The 22,500-nt window shown below is 45.1% G+C and overlaps 1 protein-coding gene across 1 annotated transcript in view; it reads left to right on the top strand.

Annotated features, from left to right (window-relative positions):
- Positions 1-22,500, top strand: part of LOC311116368 (nuclear receptor coactivator 2-like) — a gene marked incomplete at both ends in the record, with an annotated part of 46,188 nt that overhangs the window by 14,645 nt on the left and 9,043 nt on the right. The window contains 5 exons of the mRNA XM_084191453.1: positions 6,848-7,049; positions 12,888-13,109; positions 14,020-14,253; positions 16,736-16,847; positions 18,759-18,942. Coding sequence (XP_084047579.1) covers positions 6,848-7,049; positions 12,888-13,109; positions 14,020-14,253; positions 16,736-16,847; positions 18,759-18,942 — 954 coding nt within the window. The remainder of the gene's footprint in view (positions 1-6,847; positions 7,050-12,887; positions 13,110-14,019; positions 14,254-16,735; positions 16,848-18,758; positions 18,943-22,500) is intronic.

Below are 22,500 nucleotides of genomic sequence, written 5' to 3'. Positions count from 1 at the left end.
ATTTGAGATTCTTCAAAGTAGCCACCCTTTCCCTTGATGACAGCTTTGCACACTCTTGGCATTCTCTCAACCAGCATGATTATTACACAGGTGCACCTTGTGCTGAGGACAATAAAAGGCAACTCTAAAATGTGCAGTTTTGTCACACAACACAATGCCACAGATGTCTCAAGTTTTAAAAACGTGTTATTATGGGGTGATGTGTGTAGATTGATGTGGATGTGTGTTTTTATGTGGATGTGTGTTTTGATGTGGAAGTGGATGTGTGTTTTGATGTGGAAGTGGATGTGTGTTCTGATGTGGAAGTGGATGTGTGAAGTGGATGTGTGTTTTGATGTGGAAGTGGATGTGGGTTTTGATGTGGAAGTGGATGTGTGTTTTGATGTGGAAGTGGATGTGTGTTTTGATGTGGAAGTGGATGTGAGTTTTGATGTGGAAGTGGATGTGTGTTTTGATGTGGAAGTGGATGTGTGTTTTGATGTGGATGTGTGTTTTGCTCTCTACCTACAGTAGACTACCCTCACTGTTATTCCTCTGGTCCTCTGTAGCTCAATTGGTAGAGCATGGCGCTTGTAACGCCAGGGTAGTGGGTTCGATCCTCGGGACCACCCATACGTAAAAATGTATGCACACATGACTGTAAGTCGCTTTGGATAAAAGCGTCTGCTAAATGGCATATTATTATTATTATTATTATTATTATTATTATTATTATTATTTCTGCTGTGTGTGGAGAGAGACTGGGTGGAATGAGTTCAAAGCTAGGTGGGAAGTGCAGGCTGGTAGTAGTTGAATGAGTTCAAAGCTATGAATGAAGGGTAATGTAGTCTTATGTTGATCTGCCCTAGACAACAGTATTACACAGTAACCAGTAAGAGGTTCAATTGGCACAAAACATAAAGTCCAGACTTCCCATTCAATATTTTCTGATATTATGAATCATTCATATCATCTAGGTAAAACATGTCAAACATTTTAGCTTGAATATACCACGCACACGCACACGCACGCACACGCACACGCACACGCACACGCACACGCACACGCACTCACACTCACACTCACACTCACACTCACGCACACGCACACGCACACGCACACGCACACGCTCACGCTCACGCTCACGCTCACGCTCACGCACACACACACACACACACACACACACACACACACACACACACACACACACACACACACACACACACACACACACTCTCACACACACACACACACACACACTCACACTCACACTCACACTCACACTCACACTCACACACACACACTACCACTGTGTTCTCATAGCTGTGTCTCTATATGTCCTGTGCCAGCTTGGCTGAGTGAAATGCCCTATTTATTTTTTTACGTATACCGTCTTGTGTCTAATGGGCCTGAATGTGCTTTAAACATCATCATAATATCCATTCAGGAGAAAGAAAGGGGCCGCGCTCGCTCGCCCTCCAATGTGAAGCCTGCTGGCTGGCCTAGATAGAATGACAGTGGTAAATTTTCAGGCCTGTAGTACAGTTTTTGCCTATTGCTTACACACTTTTAGCAGAATTTGGCTCATTATGTCAAAACTCAACACACAAGCCAATCAGACATAGCACTTGGAGATTAACAACTCACTTATATGCCAAAATGAAACACTGCAATCAAAACTTAACACTCCTTTCTAAAAATGAAATTCTTGCAACAAAACCATACACACAAGCAACATTTGAATGACTCTTTCATATCAGCAGCAACACACTGATGGGCTTTATATAAAACACTGCAGTCTCTGAGTTTCTATTTTTATTGTCATTTTATTGTCATTGTCTTCTGTAAAACTCAAAAGTAGAATTTCTGCAGTAATCAAACAGTATTTACAAAAACGTTTTTACAAAAAAACAAACATTCTTAACATCAAATTTAGCAACAAAACAAAAGTAAAAAAACAAAACAATTACTGGATAAATTGCTATTGGGGGAAAAAACATATACTTGTTTTGTGTGTGTGTGTACGTGTGTGTGGACGTGTGTGTGTGGTGGGGGGCGGGGGGGCTTATGGATCACGCCTTCTGTTCGGATTTGGCCACAAGACCTCGTCAACATCACAGGCGATGTCCTCGCGGGCTAGGCATCGGAGAAAATATTGCCTTGTGTGCCGAATCCACCCTTGGATTGATCCCACCTCAATGTCTCCACATGCCTCTTCCATTGCTTGCAGAAGAGTCATGCGGGCATGTGGTTGCCGATCATATACTTTACACCGCCACGCTGAAAAGAATTCCCCGATTGCATTTAGAAAGGGGCTGTAAGGGGGCAGGTATAAAACTGTGAAATGATTATGGTTGTTGAACCAATCTCGGACCAGAGCATCCCGGTGGAAACTAACATTATCCCAGATGACAACAAACCTGGGCTGCTGTGGTCTGTCCTGCACAACTGCATGTAGTGCATCTAGAAATGCAATGATCTGTCCTGTATTGTAGGGACCTAGAGTGGCATGATGATGCAGGACTCCTTGGACACTAATTGCAGCACCCAAGGTGATATTTCCCCCACGCTGCCCAGGGACATTTACAACAGCCCTTTGTCCAACTACGTTACGGCCCCCGACGCCTGGTTTTGGCCAGATTGAAGCCTGCCTCATCCACGTAGATGAACTCATGCGGCAGTTCGGCGGCATCAAACTCCAGAACTGTCTGTAACAGAAAATATTGAATAGTGTTACTGAAAACACATATAGTAACTACAATGTCTATATTTTCACACAAGTAGGGTCTGGGTTGGGTGAGTATAGACAAAAACTACAAGCTACAGGCGGGGCAGGTGGCAGCATAAACCCACATTCCCACATCACAATATATAGTATGTAAAGTGACACATACAGTGGGGGAAAAAATATTTAGTCAGCCACCAATTGTGCAAGTTCTCCCACTTAAAAAGATGAGAGAGGCCTGTAATTTTCATCATAGGTACACGTCAACTATGACAGACAAATTGAGAAGAAGAAAAATCCAGAAAATCACATTGTAGGATTTTTAATGAATTTATTTGCAAATTATGGTGTACCTGCACATAATCATGGCGCAGATCCTTGACCCTGACACTGTTCCTCTCAAATGGCACCCTGTACAGCTGCTTCATTCTGAAGTTATGTTTCTGTAGGATGCCACTTAGTGTAGAAATGCTGACCCTGTTGATATTGTTGAATTCATTTCCATTTGCAATTATGCGTTGTTGCAACTCACAAAGTCGGATTTGCATTATTTTCTCGCACCATTTCAATGATGGCAAGCTCTTGTTGTTGAGTGAAGAGCCGTTTCCCTTCCACCTTGAGGAGGTCGTCCAACCATTCTGTAGAAAATGCCACCACAAGATGTCATTGGTTAGGTTATTTTTCACATACTGTACTTTCAAACTGTTCACAGTACTGCAACATCACAATGGTATTCCTTTACATATACAGTACTTCACAGCACTACCCATTTTTGTATAGTTAGTACAGTAATACTGTAATATGATACAGAATCATGTGACACATACAGTAGGTACATTCTGGAGTAGAAACTTGAAGATATACCTGTTCTCCAGTCGGAAAGTCCTTATTATCGATGCTACTGTGTAGCGACTGAGGTCAGGGTGGACTCTATTGCCAAGACTCCCTCATGGACAGGCCATGATTTATCACATGGTCCACCAGAGTAGCCCTGATGTCATCTGATATACGTCTCCGCACTGGTCCTCGTCCTCTTCCACGTCCTCTTCCACGTCCTCTTCCTCGTCCGACTCCTCTCTCTCTCTTTGTCCTCCTCTTACTCTGACTCTCATTGCCTCCATGCTTGCAAAGTTCTGATAAAATGGCTCACCTGAGGCCTATTTGTAGTGCTAAGGCTCAGACTGATTGGTGTTCTGTTTTCTGTGTAAATGTTTTCAGGTGTGTATGTAAGTGCAGACAATTGCCAGATGAGTTTTTGCATTTTGAACAGAGTGTTTTCCCAATGATAACAGGTGATTTCGTTTTTTGAACAAAGTGTCTAATGTAAGAAAACGTGTGTAGTGTTTCACAATAAGTATGTTACAGAATTGCAAACAAAGTGCAAAGTTGACATTGTGTTTAAGATATGGTTACACTGTGTTTAAGGTATGGTTACACTGTGTTTAAGGTATGGTTACACTGTGTTTAAGGTATGGTTACACTGTGTTTAAGCTAGGTTACACTGTGTTTAAGCTAGGTTACACTGTGTTTAAGCTATGGTTACACTGTGTTTAAGGTATGGTTACACTGTGTTTAAGCTATGGTTACACTGTGTTTAAGCTATGGTTACACTGTGTTTAAGCTATGGTTACACTGTGTTTAAGCTATGGTTACACTGTGTTTAAGCTATGGTTACACTGTGTTTAAGCTAGGTTACACTGTGTTTAAGGTATGGTTACACTGTGTTTAAGGTATGGTTACACTGTGTTTAAGGTATGGTTACACTGTGTTTAAGGTATGGTTACACTGTGTTTAAGGTATGGTTACACTGTGTTTAAGGTATGGTTACACTGTGTTTAAGGTATGGTTACACTGTGTTTAAGCTAGGTTACACTGTGTTTAAGGTATGGTTACACTGTGTTTAAGGTATGGTTACACTGTGTTTAAGGTATGGTTACACCGTGTTTAAGGTATGGTTACACTGTGTTTACGGTATGGTTACACTGTGTTTAAGCTATGGTTACACTGTGTTTACGGTATGCTACAAGGAGTTTAGGTATTGAGGCTTTGGTCTAAGCATTCGGTTTTAGTGTGTAAGCAATGGGCAAAAACTGTAAGAATGTATTAACATGTTGCTTTAAAGATGAAACAGGGATTTCTGCTGGATTCCTTTAATTAGCCTGCTGTGATGCGTCTTCTAGCACTCCTCCCTCTCTCTCCCTCTGCTGGATTCCTTTAATTAGCCTGCTGTGATGCGTCTTCTAGCACTCCTCCCTCTCTCCCTCTGCTGGATTCCTTTAATTAGCCTGCTGTGATGCGTCTTCTAGCACTCCTCCCTCTCTCTCTCCCTCTGCTGGATTCCTTTAATTAGCCTGCTGTGATGCGTCTTCTAGCACTCCTCCCTCTCTCTCCCTCTGCTGGATTCCTTTAATTAGCCTGCTGTGATGCGTCTTCTAGCACTCCTCCCTCTCTCTCTCCCTCTGCTGGATTCCTTTAATTAGCCTGCTGTGATGCGTCTTCTAGCACTCCTCCCTCTCTCCCTCTGCTGGATTCCTTTAATTAGCCTGCTGTGATGCGTCTTCTAGCACTCCTCCCTCTCTCTCTCCCTCTGCTGGATTCCTTTAATTAGCCTGCTGTGATGCGTCTTCTAGCACTCCTCCCTCTCTCTCCCTCTGCTGGATTCCTTTAATTAGCCTGCTGTGATGCGTCTTCTAGCACTCCTCCCTCTCTCTCCCTCTGCTGGATTCCTTTAATTAGCCTGCTGTGATGCGTCTTCTAGCACTCCTCCCTCTCTCCCTCTGCTGGATTCCTTTAATTAGCCTGCTGTGATGCGTCTTCTAGCACTCCTCCCTCTCTCTCTCCCTCTGCTGGATTCCTTTAATTAGCCTGCTGTGATGCGTCTTCTAGCACTCCTCCCTCTCTCTCCCTCTGCTGGATTCCTTTAATTAGCCTGCTGTGATGCGTCTTCTAGCACTCCTCCCTCTCTCCCTCTGCTGGATTCCTTTAATTAGCCTGCTGTGATGCGTCTTCTAGCACTCCTCCCTCTCTCTCTCCCTCTGCTGGATTCCTTTAATTAGCCTGCTGTGATGCGTCTTCTAGCACTCCTCCCTCTCTCTCCCTCTGCTGGATTCCTTTAATGGAAACATTTGTGTTGTTGTGATACTATGTGATGTTCAAATTTGTGTGTGTGTGAAAATGAATGAATGAATGAATGAATTAATTAATTAATTAATTAATGGTCCTGTGTCGGCTCATTTGGTAGAGCATGACACTTGCAACGCCAGGCTTGTGGGTTCGATTCCCACAGGGGACCAGTACCAACAAATATTCAAATGATGCACTCACTACTGTAAGTCTCTCTGGATCAGAGCGTCTGCTAAATGACTCACTACTGTAGTGGCTCTGGATAAGAGCGTCTGCTAAATGACTCACTACTGTAAGTCTCTCTGGATCAGAGCGTCTGCTAAATGACTCACTACTGTAAGTCTCTCTGGATAAGAGCGTCTGCTAAATGACTCACTACTGTAGTGGCTCTGGATAAGAGTGTCTGCTAAATGACTCACTACTGTAGTGGCTCTGGATAAGAGCGTCTGCTAAATGACTCACTACTGTAGTGGCTCTGGATAAGAGAGTCTGCTAAATGACTCACTACTGTAGTCTCTCTGGATAAGAGCATCTGCTAAATGACTCACTACTGTAGTCTCTCTGGATAAGAGTGTCTGCTAAATGACTCACTACTGTAGTGGCTCTGGATAGGAGCGTCTGCTAAATGACTCACTACTGTAGAGTCTCTGGATAAGAGTGTCTGCTAAATGACTCACTACTGTAGTGGCTCTGGATAAGAGCGTCTGCTAAATGACTCACTACTGTAGAGTCTCTGGATAAGAGCGTCTGCTAAATGACTCACTACTGTAGTCTCTCTGGATAAGAGCGTCTGCTAAATGACTCACTACTGTAGTGGCTCTGGATAAGAGAGTCTGCTAAATGACTCACTACTGTAGTGGCTCTGGATAAGAGCGTCTGCTAAATGACTCACTACTGTAGTCTCTCTGGATAAGAGCGTCTGATAAATGACTCACTACTGTAGAGTCTCTGGATAAGAGAGTCTGATAAATGAGTCAAATGTACGTCGTCTTCTAACCGTCCTCCCTGTCTCTCCTCTAGTCATCAGAGCTGGATGACATCCTAGATGAGCTGCAGTGTGTCCAGCCCCAGCTGTTCTGTGAGCCGCGGCCCGTCTCCCTACCCTCCTCCCTGGACAAACAGACCATCATCAACGACATATTGCACATCACCCAGGAAACCAGCCCTGGCAACCCCAACGCCATGGCAACACAGCAGCAACAGCCAGGCATGGGTCCAGGCAGTGAGTGGCTCACACACACATCGGAGACACACACACACACACACACAAAGGGAGACGCGCGCACACATTTCAGATACACACATGTAAACACGCACACACACACATACAATGCACGCGCCCACAAACACACATCAGACAGGCACATACAAAGACATTACATAACACGGACCCATACAAAACACACAGACAGAAACACTCAAAGGACTCATTTCACACTCACTCACTCACAGAGACATACACAAAAAGCAGCACTCATAAACAGCTGTTCAGTGAATGTCAGTAGTCAGTCCATCAGCATCTTGTTACAGTGTAGAGGATGTTACAGTGTAGAGGATGTTACAGTGTAGAGGATGTTACAGTGTAGAGGATGTTACAGTGTAGAGGATGTTACAGTGTAGATGATGTTACAGTGTAGAGGATGTTACAGTGTAGAGGATGTTACAGTGTAGAGGATGTTACAGTGTAGAGGATGTTAGTGTAGAGGATGTTAGTGTAGAGGATGTTAGTGTAGAGGATGTTACAGTGTAGAGGATGTTACAGTGTAGAGGATGTTAGTGTAGAGGATGTTAGTGTAGAGGATGTTAGTGTAGAGGATGTTACAGTGTAGAGGATGTTAGTGTAGATGATGTTACAGTGTAGAGGATGTTAGTGTAGAGGATGTTACAGTGTAGAGGATGTTACAGTGTAGAGGATGTTAGTGTAGAGGATGTTAGTGTAGAGGATGTTAGTGTAGAGGATGTTAGTGTAGAGGATGTTACAGTGTAGAGGATGTTAGTGTAGAGGATGTTAGTGTAGAGGATGTTAGTGTAGAGGATGTTACAGTGTAGAGGATGTTACAGTGTAGAGGATGTTACAGTGTAGAGGATGTTACAGTGTAGAGGATGTTACTGTGTAGAGGATGTTACAGTGTAGAGGATGTTACAGTGTAGAGGATGTTACAGTGTAGAGGATGTTACAGTGTAGAGGATGCTACAGTGTAGAGGATGCTACAGTGTAGAGGATGTTACAGTGTAGAGGATGTTACAGTGTAGATGATGTTACAGTGTAGAGGATGTTACAGTGTAGTAGAGGATGTTACAGTGTAGAGGATGTTACAGTGTAGAGGATGTTACAGTGTAGAGGATGTTAGTGTAGATGATGTTACAGTGTAGATGTTACAGTGTAGAGGATGTTACAGTGTAGATGATGTTACAGTGTAGAGGATGTTAGTGTAGAGGATGTTACAGTGTAGAGGATGCTACAGTGTAGAGGATGTTACAGTGTAGAGGATGTTACAGTGTAGAGGATGTTACAGTGTAGAGGATGTTACAGTGTAGAGGATGTTACAGTGTAGAGGATGCTACAGTGTAGAGGATGTTACAGTGTAGAGGATGTTACAGTGTAGATGATGTTACAGTGTAGAGGATGCTACAGTGTAGAGGATGTTACAGTGTAGATGATGTTACAGTGTAGAGGATGTTACAGTGTAGATGATGTTACAGTGTAGATGTTACAGTGTAGAGGATGTTACAGTGTAGATGATGTTACAGTGTAGATGTTACAGTGTAGAGGATGTTACAGTGTAGAGGATGTTACAGTGTAGAGGATGTACAGTGTAGAGGATGTTACAGTGTAGAGGATGTTAGTGTAGAGGATGTTACAGTGTAGAGGATGTTACAGTGTAGAGGATGTTACAGTGTAGAGGATGTTACAGTGTAGAGGATGTTACAGTGTAGAGGATGTTACAGTGTAGAGGATGTTACAGTGTAGATTATGTTACAGTGTAGAGGATGTTACAGTGTAGAGGATGTTACAGTGTAGATGATGTTACAGTGTAGAGGATGTTACAGTGTAGAGGATGTTACAGTGTAGAGGATGTTACAGTGTAGATGTTACAGTGTAGAGGATGTTACAGTGTAGAGGATGTTACTGTGTAGAGGATGTTACTGTGTAGAGGATGTTACAGTGTAGAGGATGTTACAGTGTAGAGGATGTACAGTGTAGAGGATGTTACAGTGTAGAGGATGTTACAGTGTAGAGGATGTTACTGTGTAGAGGATGTTACAGTGTAGAGGATGTTACAGTGTAGAGGATGTTACAGTGTAGAGGATGTTACAGTGTAGAGGATGTTACAGTGTAGAGGATGTTACAGTGTAGAGGATGTTACAGTGATGTTACAGTGTAGAGGATGTTACAGTGTAGATGATGTTACAGTGTAGATGTTACAGTGTAGAGGATGTTACAGTGTACATGATGTTACAGTGTAGATGTTACAGTGTAGAGGATGTTACAGTGTAGAGGATGTTACAGTGTAGAGGATGTACAGTGTAGAGGATGTTACAGTGTAGAGGATGTTAGTGTAGAGGATGTTACAGTGTAGAGGATGTTACAGTGTAGAGGATGTTACAGTGTAGATGATGTTACAGTGTAGAGGATGTTACAGTGTAGAGGATGTTACAGTGTAGATGTTACAGTGTAGAGGATGTTACAGTGTAGAGGATGTTACTGTGTAGAGGATGTTACAGTGTAGAGGATGTTACAGTGTAGAGGATGTACAGTGTAGAGGATGTTACAGTGTAGAGGATGTTACAGTGTAGAGGATGTTACTGTGTAGAGGATGTTACAGTAGGATGTTACAGTGTAGAGGATGTTACAGTGTAGAGGATGTTACAGTGTAGAGGATGTTACAGTGTAGAGGATGTTACAGTGTAGATGATGTTACAGTGTAGAGGATGTTACAGTGTAGAGGATGTTACAGTGTAGAGGATGTTACAGTGTAGAGGATGTTAGTGTAGAGGATGTTACAGTGTAGAGGATGTTACAGTGTAGATGATGTTACAGTGTAGATGATGTTACAGTGTAGAGGATGTTACAGTGTAGATGATGTTACAGTGTAGAGGATGTTACAGTGTAGAGGATGTTAGTGTAGAGGATGTTACAGTGTAGATGATGCTACAGTGTAGAGGATGTTACAGTTTAGATGATGTTACAGTGTAGAGGATGTTACAGTGTAGAGGATGTTAGTGTAGATGTTACAGTGTAGAGGATGTTACAGTGTAGAGGATGTTACAGTGTAGAGGATGTTAGTGTAGATGTTACAGTGTAGAGGATGTTACAGTGTAGAGGATGTTACAGTGTAGAGGATGTTACAGTGTAGAGGATGTTAGTGTAGATGATGTTACAGTGTAGAGGATGTTACAGTGTAGAGGATGTTACAGTGTAGAGGAAGTTACAGTGTAGAGGATGTTAGTGTAGATGATGTTACAGTGTAGATGATGTTACAGTGTAGATGTTACAGTGTAGAGGATGTTACAGTGTAGAGGATGTTACAGTGTAGATGTTACAGTGTAAAGGATGTTACAGTGTAGAGGATGTTACAGTGTAGAGGATGTTACAGTGTAGAGGATGTTACAATGTAGAGGATGCTACAGTGTAGAGGATGTTACAGTGTAGAGGATGTTACAGTGTAGAGGATGTTACAGTGTAGAGGATGTTACAGTGTAGAGGATGTTACAGTGTAGAGGATGTTACTGTGTAGAGGATGTTAGTGTAGAGGATGTTACAGTGTAGATGATGTTACAGTGTAGATGATGTTACAGTGTAGATGTTACAGTGTAGAGGATGTTACAGTGTAGAGGATGTTACTGTGTAGAGGATGTTACTGTGTAGAGGATGTTACAGTGTAGAGGATGTTACAGTGTAGATGATGTTACAGTGTAGAGGATGTTACTGTGTAGAGGATGTTACAGTGTAGAGGATGTTACAGTGTAGAGGATGTTACAGTGTAGATGATGTTACTGTGTAGAGGATGTTACAGTGTAGATGATGTTACAGTGTAGAGGATGTTACAGTGTAGAGGATGTTACTGTGTAGAGGATGTTACAGTGTAGAGGATGTTACAGTGTAGAGGATGTTACAGTGTAGAGGATGTTACAGTGTAGAGGATGTTACAGTGTAGAGGATGTTACAGTGTAGAGGATGCTACAGTGTAGAGGATGTTACAGTGTAGAGGATGTTACAGTGTAGAGGATGTTACAGTGTAGAGGATGTTACTGTGTAGATGTTACAGTGTAGATGATGTTACAGTGTAGAGGATGTTACAGTGTAGATGATGTTACAGTGTAGAGGATGCTACAGTGTAGAGGATGTTACAGTGTAGAGGATGTTACAGTGTAGAGGATGTTACAGTGTAGAGGATGTTACAGTGTAGAGGATGTTACAGTGTAGAGGATGTTACAGTGTAGAGGATGTTACAGTGTAGAGGATGTTACAGTGTAGAGGATGTTACAGTGTAGATGATGTTACAGTGTAGAGGATGCTACAGTGTAGAGGATGTTACTGTGTAGAGGATGTTACAGTGTAGAGGATGCTACAGTGTAGAGGATGTTACAGTGTAGAGGATGTTACAGTGTAGAGGATGTTACTGTGTAGATGTTACAGTGTAGAGGATGTTACAGTGTAGAGGATGCTACAGTATAGAGGATGTTACAGTGTAGAGGATGTTACAGTGTAGATGATGTTACAGTGTAGAGGATGTTAGTGTAGAGGATGTTACAGTGTAGAGGATATTACAGTGTAGAGGATGCTACAGTATAGAGGATGTTACAGTGTAGAGGATGTTACAGTGTAGAGGATGTTACAGTGTAGAGGATGTTACAGTGTAGAGGATGTTACTGTGTAGATGTTACAGTGTAGAGGATGTTACAGTGTAGAGGATGTTACAGTGTAGATGATGTTACAGTGTAGAGGATGTTACAGTGTAGATGATGTTACAGTGTAGAGGATGTTACAGTGTAGAGGATGTTACAGTGTAGAGGATGTTACAGTGTAGAGGATGTTACAGTGTAGAGGATGCTACAGTGTAGAGGATGTTACAGTGTAGAGGATGTTACAGTGTAGAGGATGTTACAGTGTAGAGGATGTTACAGTGTAGAGGATGTTACAGTGTAGAGGATGTTACAGTGTAGAGGATGCTACAGTGTAGAGGATGTTACAGTGTAGAGGATGTTACAGTGTAGAGGATGTTACAGTGTAGAGGATGTTACAGTGTAGAGGATGTTACAGTGTAGATGATGTTACAGTGTAGAGGATGTTACAGTGTAGAGGATGTTACAGTGTAGAGGATGTTACAGTGTAGATGATGCTACAGTGTAGAGGATGCTACAGTGTAGAGGATGTTACTGTGTAGAGGATGCTACAGTGTAGAGGATGTTACAGTGTAGAGGATGTTACAGTGTAGAGGATGTTACTGTGTAGATGTTACAGTGTAGAGGATGTTACAGTGTAGAGGATGTTACAGTGTAGAGGATGTTACAGTGTAGAGGATGCTACAGTGTAGAGGATGTTACAGTGTAGAGGATGTTACAGTGTAGAGGATGTTACTGTGTAGAGGATGTTACAGTGTAGAGGATGTTACAGTGTAGATTATTAGCTTATCTTATTCATCTTAAATTTGTCACCACACCTGCACAATCTTTAACTCTTCTCCTCCCTCTCCCTCTCTCTCTCTCTCTCTCTCTCTCTCTCTCTCTCTCTGTCTCTCTCTGTCTCTCTCTCTCTCTCTCTCTCTCTCTCTCTCTCTGTCTCTCTCTCTCTCTCTCTGTCTCTGTCTCTCTCTCTCTCTCTCTCTCTCTCTGTCTCTCTCTGTCTCTCTCTCTCTCTCTCTCTCTCTCTCTCTCTCTCTCTCTCTCTGTCTCTCTCTCTCTGTCTCTGTCTCTCTCTCTGTCTCTCTCTCTGTCTCTGTCTCTCCCTCTCTCTCTCTCTCCCTCTCTGTCTCTCTCTCTCTCTCTCTCTCTCTCAACTCTCTCTTTTTCTCTCTCTCTCTCTCTCTCCCGCCCCCCCCCCCCCCCCCCCCCCCAGACTACGGAGGTCAGAGGGGGCCTGTAGTCCTGGGGCCAGGTAGGGGTCTACCTATGAGGAGTGTATCCCTGGATATGAACATGTCAGGGGGCCAGCCCCCATTAGGGCCCCCCCAGGGCCAGTACCCCCCCATGAGGACCCCCAGCCCCTACACACTACAGCAGCAGCAAGGCATCCTGGGAAACCACGCCGCCATGATGTCCAACCAGGCCAACCTCGCAGGTGGGTGGAGACGCCAGAGCAAAGGCTTACACTTGATTTGTAAATACTCAAGCTATCAACAAACATTTACATTTTAGTCATTTAGCAGACGCTCTTGACCCTTGACCTCTTCATGCTGTAGTAAGGGGTTTCCCTTGTCAGGAGTCATCAAAGTCAGCACTCAAAGAAACAAACTCAACGGAAAACACTCACTGCCTCTTTTGATGAGAAGATAAGCTATCATTTGGCACGTCAGCTTTTCTTCTCTCTCTCTGTGGGGGCCGATGACACGTCACACTGATGACATGTCATAGTGAGTCACTTCCTGTTTCTGTGCATGAAGTGGAGGGAGTCGGGGTCACCCACACAGACACACACACAGCCAGCTCTTCTCCTCTCACTTTCACTCTGACTCACAGACGGGCCCACAGCAATGAAAACAACCTCTGAGCCTCTGAGCCTTGGCTGTTTGGCACTTTGACAAACAGATGTTTGCAGATTGGAGAAGTGTAAACAAAATGGTGGTGACTTCTGTTATATTTCACCCCTCACTTGTTCCCTCTGACTCCTCATCACACCTTCACACACTCACATGATCTCTCCCTCCCTCTCTCTCCTCCATCTATCTCCCCCTCTCTCTCTCTCCCTCCCTCTCTCTCCTCCATCTATCTCCCCCTCTCTCTCTCTCCCTCTCTCTCTCTCTCTCTCTCTCTCTCTCTCTCTCTCTCTCTCCCCCTCTCTCTCTCTCCCTCTCTCTCTCTCTCTCTCTCTCTCTCTCTCCTCCATCTATCTCCCCCTCTCTATCTCCCCCTCTCTCTCTCTCCCTCCCTCTCTCTCCTCCATCTATCTCCCCCTCTCTCTCCTCCATCTATCTCCCCCTCTCTCTCTCTCCCTCCCTCCAACCACCTCTCGCTCCCCCCCCCCCCCCCAGGTCTAATGGGTGGTCCTCGGCAGGGTATGCAGCAGGAAGAGGGGGGTTGGGGTCCTGGGGGCCCGGGTCAGAGCGGTTCAGCCTCGGTCCCTCCTCCAGGGGCCCCAGGTCAGCAGGGGACGATGCACAGCCGTATGGGGCCCAGCCCTGGAGTCCCTGGGGGCCCCATGAGACCCAACGGTCAACCAGGACCCGGACCCAGGCAGTTGCTGCAGTCGCAGATGATGGCCAACGGTGAGAGACTGAATATCTAGAATGCCCAGTTCTGCGCCAGGGCTGCTCTAGAATATCTAGTTCTAATGCCCTTCCACTTCACAGATCAGTCTATCTTAACACCAAGTGATGTAACATATTGGTGTTGTCAATGGAAACCAATTTATTGAAATACATTTTCAGCATGTAGAAGTCCACAGATAGTTTTGAAAATAAAAGGTTTTGGAATCGAGGATATAGTAAAGGTACAAAGCTGACACCTGCTGGCCAGTCAGAGGAACAACACACTGACACGCTGGCTAACCAATCATCATATCTCTCTAGCAGCTCAGTCTGGTTTGGGCATGGAGTTAATAAAGTTATGTATTAGTTTGAATGTCTCTCTCTAAAGAGATGGGCGTGGGGGTTAATAAAGTTAAATTCATTTGAAAATGTCACTCTAAATAAATGGGCATGTGGTTAATAAAGTTATATTACTTTGAATTTTTCTCTCTAAAGAGATGAGCATGGGGTTAATAAAGTTATAATAATTTGAAGTTCTCTAAAGAGATGGGCATGGGGGTTAATAAAGTTATATTAATTTCAATCTCTCTCTAAAGAGATTGACATGGGGTTAATAAAGTTATATTAATTTGAATATTTCTCTCTAAAGAGATGGACATGGGGTTAATAAAGTTATACTAATTTGAAGTTCTCTAAAGAGATGGGCATGGGGGTAAATAAAGTTATATTAATTTGAATCTTTCTCTCTAAAGAGATGGACATGGGGTTAGTAAAGTTATATTAATTTGAATCTTTCTCTCTAAAGAGATGGACATGGGGTTAGTAAAGTTATATTAATTTGAATCTCTCTAAAGAGATGTGCATGGGTTTAATAAAGTTATAATAATTTGAAGTTCTCTAAAGAGATGGGCATGGGGGTTAATAAAGTTATATTAATTTGAATCTTTCTCTCTAAAGAGATGGACATGGGGGTTAATAAAGAACATCTCGTTCCAAAATCACGGCCATTAATATGGAGTTGGTCCCCTCTTTGCTACTATAACAGCCTCCACTCTTCTGGAAAGGCTTTCCACTAGACGTTGGAACATTGCTGCGGGGACTTGCTTCCATTCAGCCACAAGAGCATTAGTGAGGTCGGGCACTGATATTGGGCGATTAGGCCTGGCTCGCAGTCGGCGTTCCAATTCATCCCAAAGGTGTTAGAGGTCATGGCTCTGTGCAATCCAGTCAAGTTCTTCCACACCGATCTCGACAAACCATATCTGTATGAACCTCGCTTTGTGCACGGGGGCATTGTCATGCTGAAACAGGAAAGGGCCTTCCCCAAACTGTTGCCACATATTTGGAAGCACAGAATCGGCTAGAATGTAATTGTATGCTGTAGAGTTAAGATTTCCCTTCACTGGAAATAAGGGGCCTAGACCGAACCGTGAAAAACAGCCCCAGACCATTATTCCTCCTCCACCAAACTTTACAGTTGGCACTATGCATTGGGGCAGGTAGCGTTCTCCTGGCATCCGCCAAACCCAGATTCGTCTGTTGGACTGCCAGATGGTGAAGCGTGATTTATCACTCTAGAGAACGCGTTTCCACTGCTCCAGAGTTAAATGGCGGCGAGCTTTATACCACTCCAGCCGATGCTTGGCATTGCGCATGGTGATCTTAGGCTTGTGTGCGGCTGCTCGGCCATGGAAACCCATTTCATGAAGCTTCCGACAAACAGTTATTGTGCTGATGTTACTTCCAGAGGCAGTTTGGAACTCAGTAGTGAGTGTTGCAACCAAGGAAAGATGATTTCTATGTGCTTCAGCACACGCCGGTCCCGTTCTGTGAGCTTGTGTGGCCTACCACTTCACGGCTGAGCCGTTGTTGCTCCTAGACGCTTCCACTTCACAATAACAGCACTTACAGTTGACTGGGGCAGCTCTAGCAGGGCAGAAATTTGACGAACAGACTTGTTGGAAAGGTGGCATCCTATGACGGTGCCACGTTGAAAGTCACTGAGCTCTTCAGTAAGGCCATTCTACTGCCAATGTTTGTCTATGGAGATTGCATGGCTGTGTGCTCGATTTTATACACCTGTCAGCAACGGGTGTGGCTGAAATAGCCCAATCCACTAATTTGAAGGGGTGTCCACATACTTTTGTGTATATTAATTTGAATCTCTCTAACAGAAATGGGCATGCGGTTTAATAAAGTTATATTAATTTGAATCTCTCTCTCATTAAAGAGATGGGCATGGGGTTAATAAAGTTATATTATTTGAATCTCTCTCTCTTTAAATAGATGGGCATGAGGTTAATAAAGTTATATTATTTGAATCTCTCTCTCTTTAAAGAGATGGGCATGGGGTTAATAAAGTTATATTATTTGAATCTCTCTCTCTTTAAAGAGATGGGCATGGGGTTAATAAAGTTATATTATTTGAATATCTCTTTTTAAAGAGATGGGCATGGGGTTAATAAAGTTATATTATTTGAATCTCTCTCTCTTTTTAAAGAGATGGGCATGCGGGCACACCAGTTCACCCAGCAACAGGCTCCACCCAATCAGACGGCTCCATGGCCAGACAGCATGATGCCCATTGAGCAGACACCCTTCAACCAGAACAGGTAAACATCCCTCAGTACATACACTACTTGACACTACTTGACACTACTTGACACTACTTGACACTACCTTACACTGGCCTCAGCAGTGCTATCACTACTTGCGGTACACTGACCTCTGTCCTACTACAGCTACTTTACCAGAAGCTCTCACACATTCAACTCCAAAACTGATGTCTGTTGGCGCAAGAGCAACTCTTCTAGTTCTGTGTCACTTGCACTAAGCAAATACCAAATGACCAACCACTTTAAAAACGGTTTGGATCAGTCAACAACAGCACAGAGAAGTGGTCAAAATAACTTATGGTCATTTAACCTTCTCCCCTACCCCACCCTCCCTACCTCCCTTCTGTCCCTCCCCCCTTCTCTCCCTCTACCCCTCCCTCCCTTCTCTCCCTCCCCCCTTCTCTCCCTCCCCCCTTATCTCCCTCCCTCCCCCTTCTCTCCATCCCTCCCTCCCCCTTCTCTCCCTCCCTTCTCTCCCTCCCCCCCTTCTCTCCCTCCCCCTTCTCTCCCTCCCTCCCCCTTCTCTCCCTCCCTCCCCCCTTCTCTACCTCTCCCCCCCTTCTCTCCCTCTACCCCTCCCTCCCTTCTCTCCCTCTACCCCTCCCTCCCTTCTCTCCCTCACTCCCCTTCTCTCCCTCCCTCCCCCTTCTCTCCCTCTCCCTCTCCCTCTCCCTCTCCTCTCTCCCTCTCCCTCTCCTCTCTCTCTCCCCCTCTCCTCTCTCCCTCCCCCTCTCCTCTCTCCCTCTCCCTCTCCCTCTCCTCTCTCCCTCTCCCTCTCCTCTCTCTCTCCCCCTCTCCTCTCTCCCTCCCCCTCTCCTCTCTCCCTCTCCCTCTCCTCTCTCCCTCCCCCTCTCCTCTCTCCCTCCCCCTCTCCTCTCTCCCTCTCCCTCTCCCTCTCCTCTCTCCCTCTCCCTCTCCTCTCTCCCTCCCCCTCTCCTCTCTCCCTCCCCCTCTCCTCTCTCCCTCTCCCTCTCCCTCTCCCTCTCCCTCTCCTCTCTCTCTCCCCCTCTCCTCTCTCCCTCCCCCTCTCCTCTCTCCCTCTCCCTCTCCCTCTCCCTCTCCTCTCTCCCTCCCCCTCTCCTCTCTCCCTCTCCCTCCCCCTCTCCTCTCTCTCTCCCCCTCTCCTCTCTCCCTCCCCCTCTCCTCTCTCCCTCTCCCTCCCCCTCTCCCTCTCCTCTCTCCCTCTCCCTCTCACTCTCACTCTCCCTCTCCTCTCTCCCTCCCCCTCTCCTCTCTCCCTCCCCCTCTCCCTCTCCTCTCTCCCTCTCCCTCTCCCTCTCCCTCTCCTCTCTCCCTCCCCCTCTCCTCTCTCCCTCCCCCTCTCCTCTCTCCCTCCCCCTCTCCTCTCTCCCTCTCCCTCCCCCTCTCCTCTCTCTCTCCCCCTCTCCTCTCTCCCTCCCCCTCTCCTCTCTCCCTTTCCCTCTCCCTCTCCTCTCTCCCTCTCCCTCTCCTCTCTCTCTCCCCCTCTCCTCTCTCCCTCCCCCTCTCCTCTCTCCCTCTCCCTCTCCCTCTCCCTCTCCTCTCTCCCTCCCCCTCTCCTCTCTCCCTCTCCCTCTCCCTCTCCTCTCTCCCTCTCCCTCTCCCTCTCCTCTCTCCCCCCCCTCTCCTCTCTCCCTCCCCCTCTCCTCTCTCCCTCTCCCTCTCCCTCTCCCTCTCCTCTCTCTCTCCCCCTCTCCTCTCTCCCTCCCCCTCTCCTCTCTCCCTCTCCCTCTCCCTCTCCCTCTCCCTCTCCCTCTCCTCTCTCCCTCCCCCTCTCCTCTCTCCCTCCCCCTCTCCTCTCTCCCTCTCCCTCCCCCTCTCCTCTCTCTCTCCCCCTCTCCTCTCTCCCTCTCCCTCCCCCTCTCCCTCCCCCTCTCCCTCTCCACTCTCACTCTCCCTCCCCCTCTCCTCTCTCCCTCCCCTCTCCAGGTCTGTGTATGCTCCCCAGCAGCAGCAGCAGGTGTTGCTGGGGGGTCCTGGTGATGGGGGTCCTGGTGATGGGGGTCCTGGTGATGAGGGGGCCCTGATGTCCCAGCTCTACACCGTGCTGAAGGACTCTGATGGCCTGGAGGAGATAGACAGAGCCCTGGGGATACCTAATCTGATGGGACTGGTACGATTCAGCAATCATATTAACATCCCTCTATCCTTCTCTCTCTTACCAACTCTGTGACAGATCAGTCCATTCCTCCATCTCTGATCCCTCTCTCTGGGGACACTCACCTGTCACTAGAGGTGTCGTTCTTTACCTCATCTAGGCCTATACAGTCTATTTCTCCTCCTCTCTGTCTGTCTCTCCTCTATCTCTGTCTCTCCTCTATCTCTGTCTCTCCTCTATCTCTGTCTCTGTCTCTCCTCTATCTCTGTCTGTCTCTCCTCTGTCTCTCCTCTGTCTCTCCTCTGTCTCTGTCTCTCCTCTATCTCTCTCTGTCTCTCCTCTATCTCTCTCTCTGTCTCTCCTCTATCTCTCTCTCTGTCTCTCCTCTGTCTCTGTCTCTCCTCTGTCTCTGTCTCTCCTCTGTCTCTGTCTCTCCTCTGTCTCTGTCTCTGTCTCTCCTCTGTCTCTGTCTCTGTCTCTGTCTCTCCTCTGTCTCTGTCTCTCCTCTGTCTCTGTCTCTCCTCTGTCTCTGTCTCTCCTCCATCTCTGTCTCTCCTCCCATAGGTGGTGCGTGAGTTTCAAGTTTGGGGAAGCAATTTTTTCACCAAGAAAATCCCCTTTATGATAAAGCTACTAGCAGAATCTTTAATGCAATACCACAAAAATGACAGGGTACTCTGCTGGGAAAAAACAACCTTGTCTTGAATGCAACCATATAATCTCAGCCTGCGAAAAGGAGGAGCACAGATTGTACAAGATGATCTAGCCAGAAGGAGGAAATTACATAATCATACTCTCTGGTGTAGTATTTTGAATTATGTTATTTCATTTTGTACAGACATGAGTAATGATATCATTTGGGGAGGACGCACTATTTTTGTCTGCACCAGTGGCGGTCAGTGCCGTTTAAGATGAGGGAGGACGACAACAAACAAATCTCATGAGCATGGCCTTATTTCTATTACAGCATATTGGATCTGTCATTCATATTCCATTCATCCAGCTCAATGTAACATCGATAGGTTTAGGCTACTACATGATACTAAAATGTTCCCTATACCCATCATAAGGTTGCTACAACCTAGCCTATGAATTAAAGTTTACTACGTACAGTGAGGGAAAAAAGTATTTGATCCCCTGCTGATTTTGTACGTTTGCCCACTGACAAAGACATGATCAGTCTATAATTTTAATGGTAGGTTTATTTGAACAGTGAGAGACAGAATAACAACAAAAAAATCCAGAAAAATGCATGTCAAAAATTTTAGAAATTGATTTACATTTTAATGAGGGAAATAAGTATTTGACCCCTCTGCAAAACATGACTTAGTACTTGGTGGCAAAACCCTTGTTGGCAATCACAGAGGTCAGACGTTTCTTGTAGTTGGCCACCAGGTTTGCACACATCTCAGAAGGGATTTTGTCCCACTCCTCTTTGCAGATCTTCTCCAAGTCATTGAGGTTTCGAGGCTGACGTTTGGCAACTCGAACCTTCAGCTCCCTCCACAGATTTTCTATGGGATTAAGGTCTGGAGACTGGCTAGGCCACTCCAGGACCTTAATGTGCTTCTTCTTGAGCCACTCCTTTGTTGCCTTGGCCGTGTGTTTTGGGTCATTGTCATGCTGGAATACCCATCCACAACCCATTTTCAATGCCCTGGCTTAGGGAAGGAGGTTCTCACCCAAGATTTGACGGTACATGGCCCCGTCCATCGTCCCTTTGATGCACGAGGCGAGATCTTGCATGGAGCCCCAGGCCGAGGGAGATTGACAGTTCTTTTGTGTTTCTTCCATTTGAGAATAATCGCACCAACTGTTGTCACCTTCTCACCAAGCTGCTTGGCGATGGTCTTGTAGCCCATTCCAGCCTTGTGTAGGTCTACAATCTTGTCCCTGACATCCTTGGAGAGCTCTTTGGTCTTGACCATGGTGGAGAGTTTGGAATCTGATTGATTGATTGCTTCTGTGGACAGGTGTCTTTTATACAGGTAACAAGCTGAGATTAGGAGCACTCCCTTTAAGAGTGTTAAAATTGTGTTTACTTGATAGCTACCGATACATAACTAGCTACCTAGAATAAAATGTGTTAAAGATTAAAAAAAAGTCATTAGAAGTCTCAGCTCGTTACCTGTATAAAAGACACCTGGGAGAGGGGGGTCAAATACTTATTTCCCTCATTAAAATGCAAATCAATTTATAACATTTTTGACATGCGTTTTTCTGTTTTTTGTTGTTGTTATTCTGTCTCTTACTGTTCAAATAAACCTACCATTAAAATTATAGACTGATCATTTCTTTGTCAGTGGGCAAACGTACAAAATCAGCAGAGGATCAAATACTTTTTTTCCCTCACTGTAGGTGCACACAGGTCAAGAGACAAATTTGATGTGACAGACAGTGACATTCAATACCGCCTTGAGCAACTCTTGCCTGCATCTAGCTGATATTGGGTGTAATCATGAGTCCAACAGTTGCAAACAATAGTTTCTATTGGACAAATGCAGGTGTGTTTATCCCAGTTTTGTTCCGTTTGCTTCTGTTTAAGAAACTTTTTTCAACAGAATGGGGTGGAATGAATACACCCCGATCACGCGTAAACACAGTTCACAGTTTCATAGCAGCCACGTTATCCTCCTTCTCACATATTCGTTATGCGCTCTCCTCCTTTCACCTCTTCCCTTCGCTTATGGACTTCAATGCACAACACATCAGCTGTATGTGACCAGGCGAAAAAACCTTTCCAAGCCAAACCATATCAAACCTGCCTACGTCATAGTCAACATAGCTTTATTAGCTAACGCGTTAGTAAACCCACTACAATCATGCAGTAACTTTCCAGTGTATAGTCAGTTAGCAGTTTAGCAGTTACACCGGCGGCCCCCGGTGGCAATAAAATTAGTAAAACCAAAATCTTACCTTGAGTTCCAGTGTTGTGTTGGATAATCATAGCCAGCCAGCTAACATAGCATCCCTCTGTTGTGAGCAGGGTGTTTGAGTAGGTTAAACTAGCTAGCCGCATTTGCTAGCAAAGTGAAACTGAACGTGAACAAAATAATGACTTTCTCTCTCTATTTCTCTCTTGCTTCTCCTTCATTTTTGAAGAAATTAATTTGTTAAAAACTGTTCAACTATTGTCTTTCTCTCTCTTTGAGTCAACTACTCACCACATTTTATGCACTGCAGTGCTAGCTAGCTGTAGCTTATGCTTTCAGTACTAGATTCCTTCTCTGATCCTTTGATTGAGTGGACAACATGTAAGTTCATGCTGCAAGAGCTCTGATAGGTTGGAGGACGTCCTCCGGATGTCATCATAATTACTGTGTAAGTCTGTGGAAGGGGGTGAGAACCGTGAGCCTCCTAGGTTTTGTATTGAAATCAATGTGCCCAGAGGAGGACGGAAGCTAGCTGTCCTCTGGCTACACCATGGTGCTACCCTACAGAGTGCTGTTGAGGCTACTGTAGACCTTCATTGCAAAACAGTGTGTTATAATACATTATTTGGTGACGTGAATATATTTAGTATCTAAAAAAGATAACTTTTTGAATTGACTGAGGAGGATGGTCCTCCCCTTC

This window comes from Coregonus lavaretus (assembly GCF_964263955.1).
Source record: "Coregonus lavaretus genome assembly, contig: HAP1_SCAFFOLD_3657, whole genome shotgun sequence".
NCBI lineage: Eukaryota > Metazoa > Chordata > Actinopteri > Salmoniformes > Salmonidae > Coregonus > Coregonus lavaretus.
The sequence above is the reverse complement of the archived record's forward strand: the minus strand, read 5'-3'. Positions and strand labels throughout refer to the sequence as shown.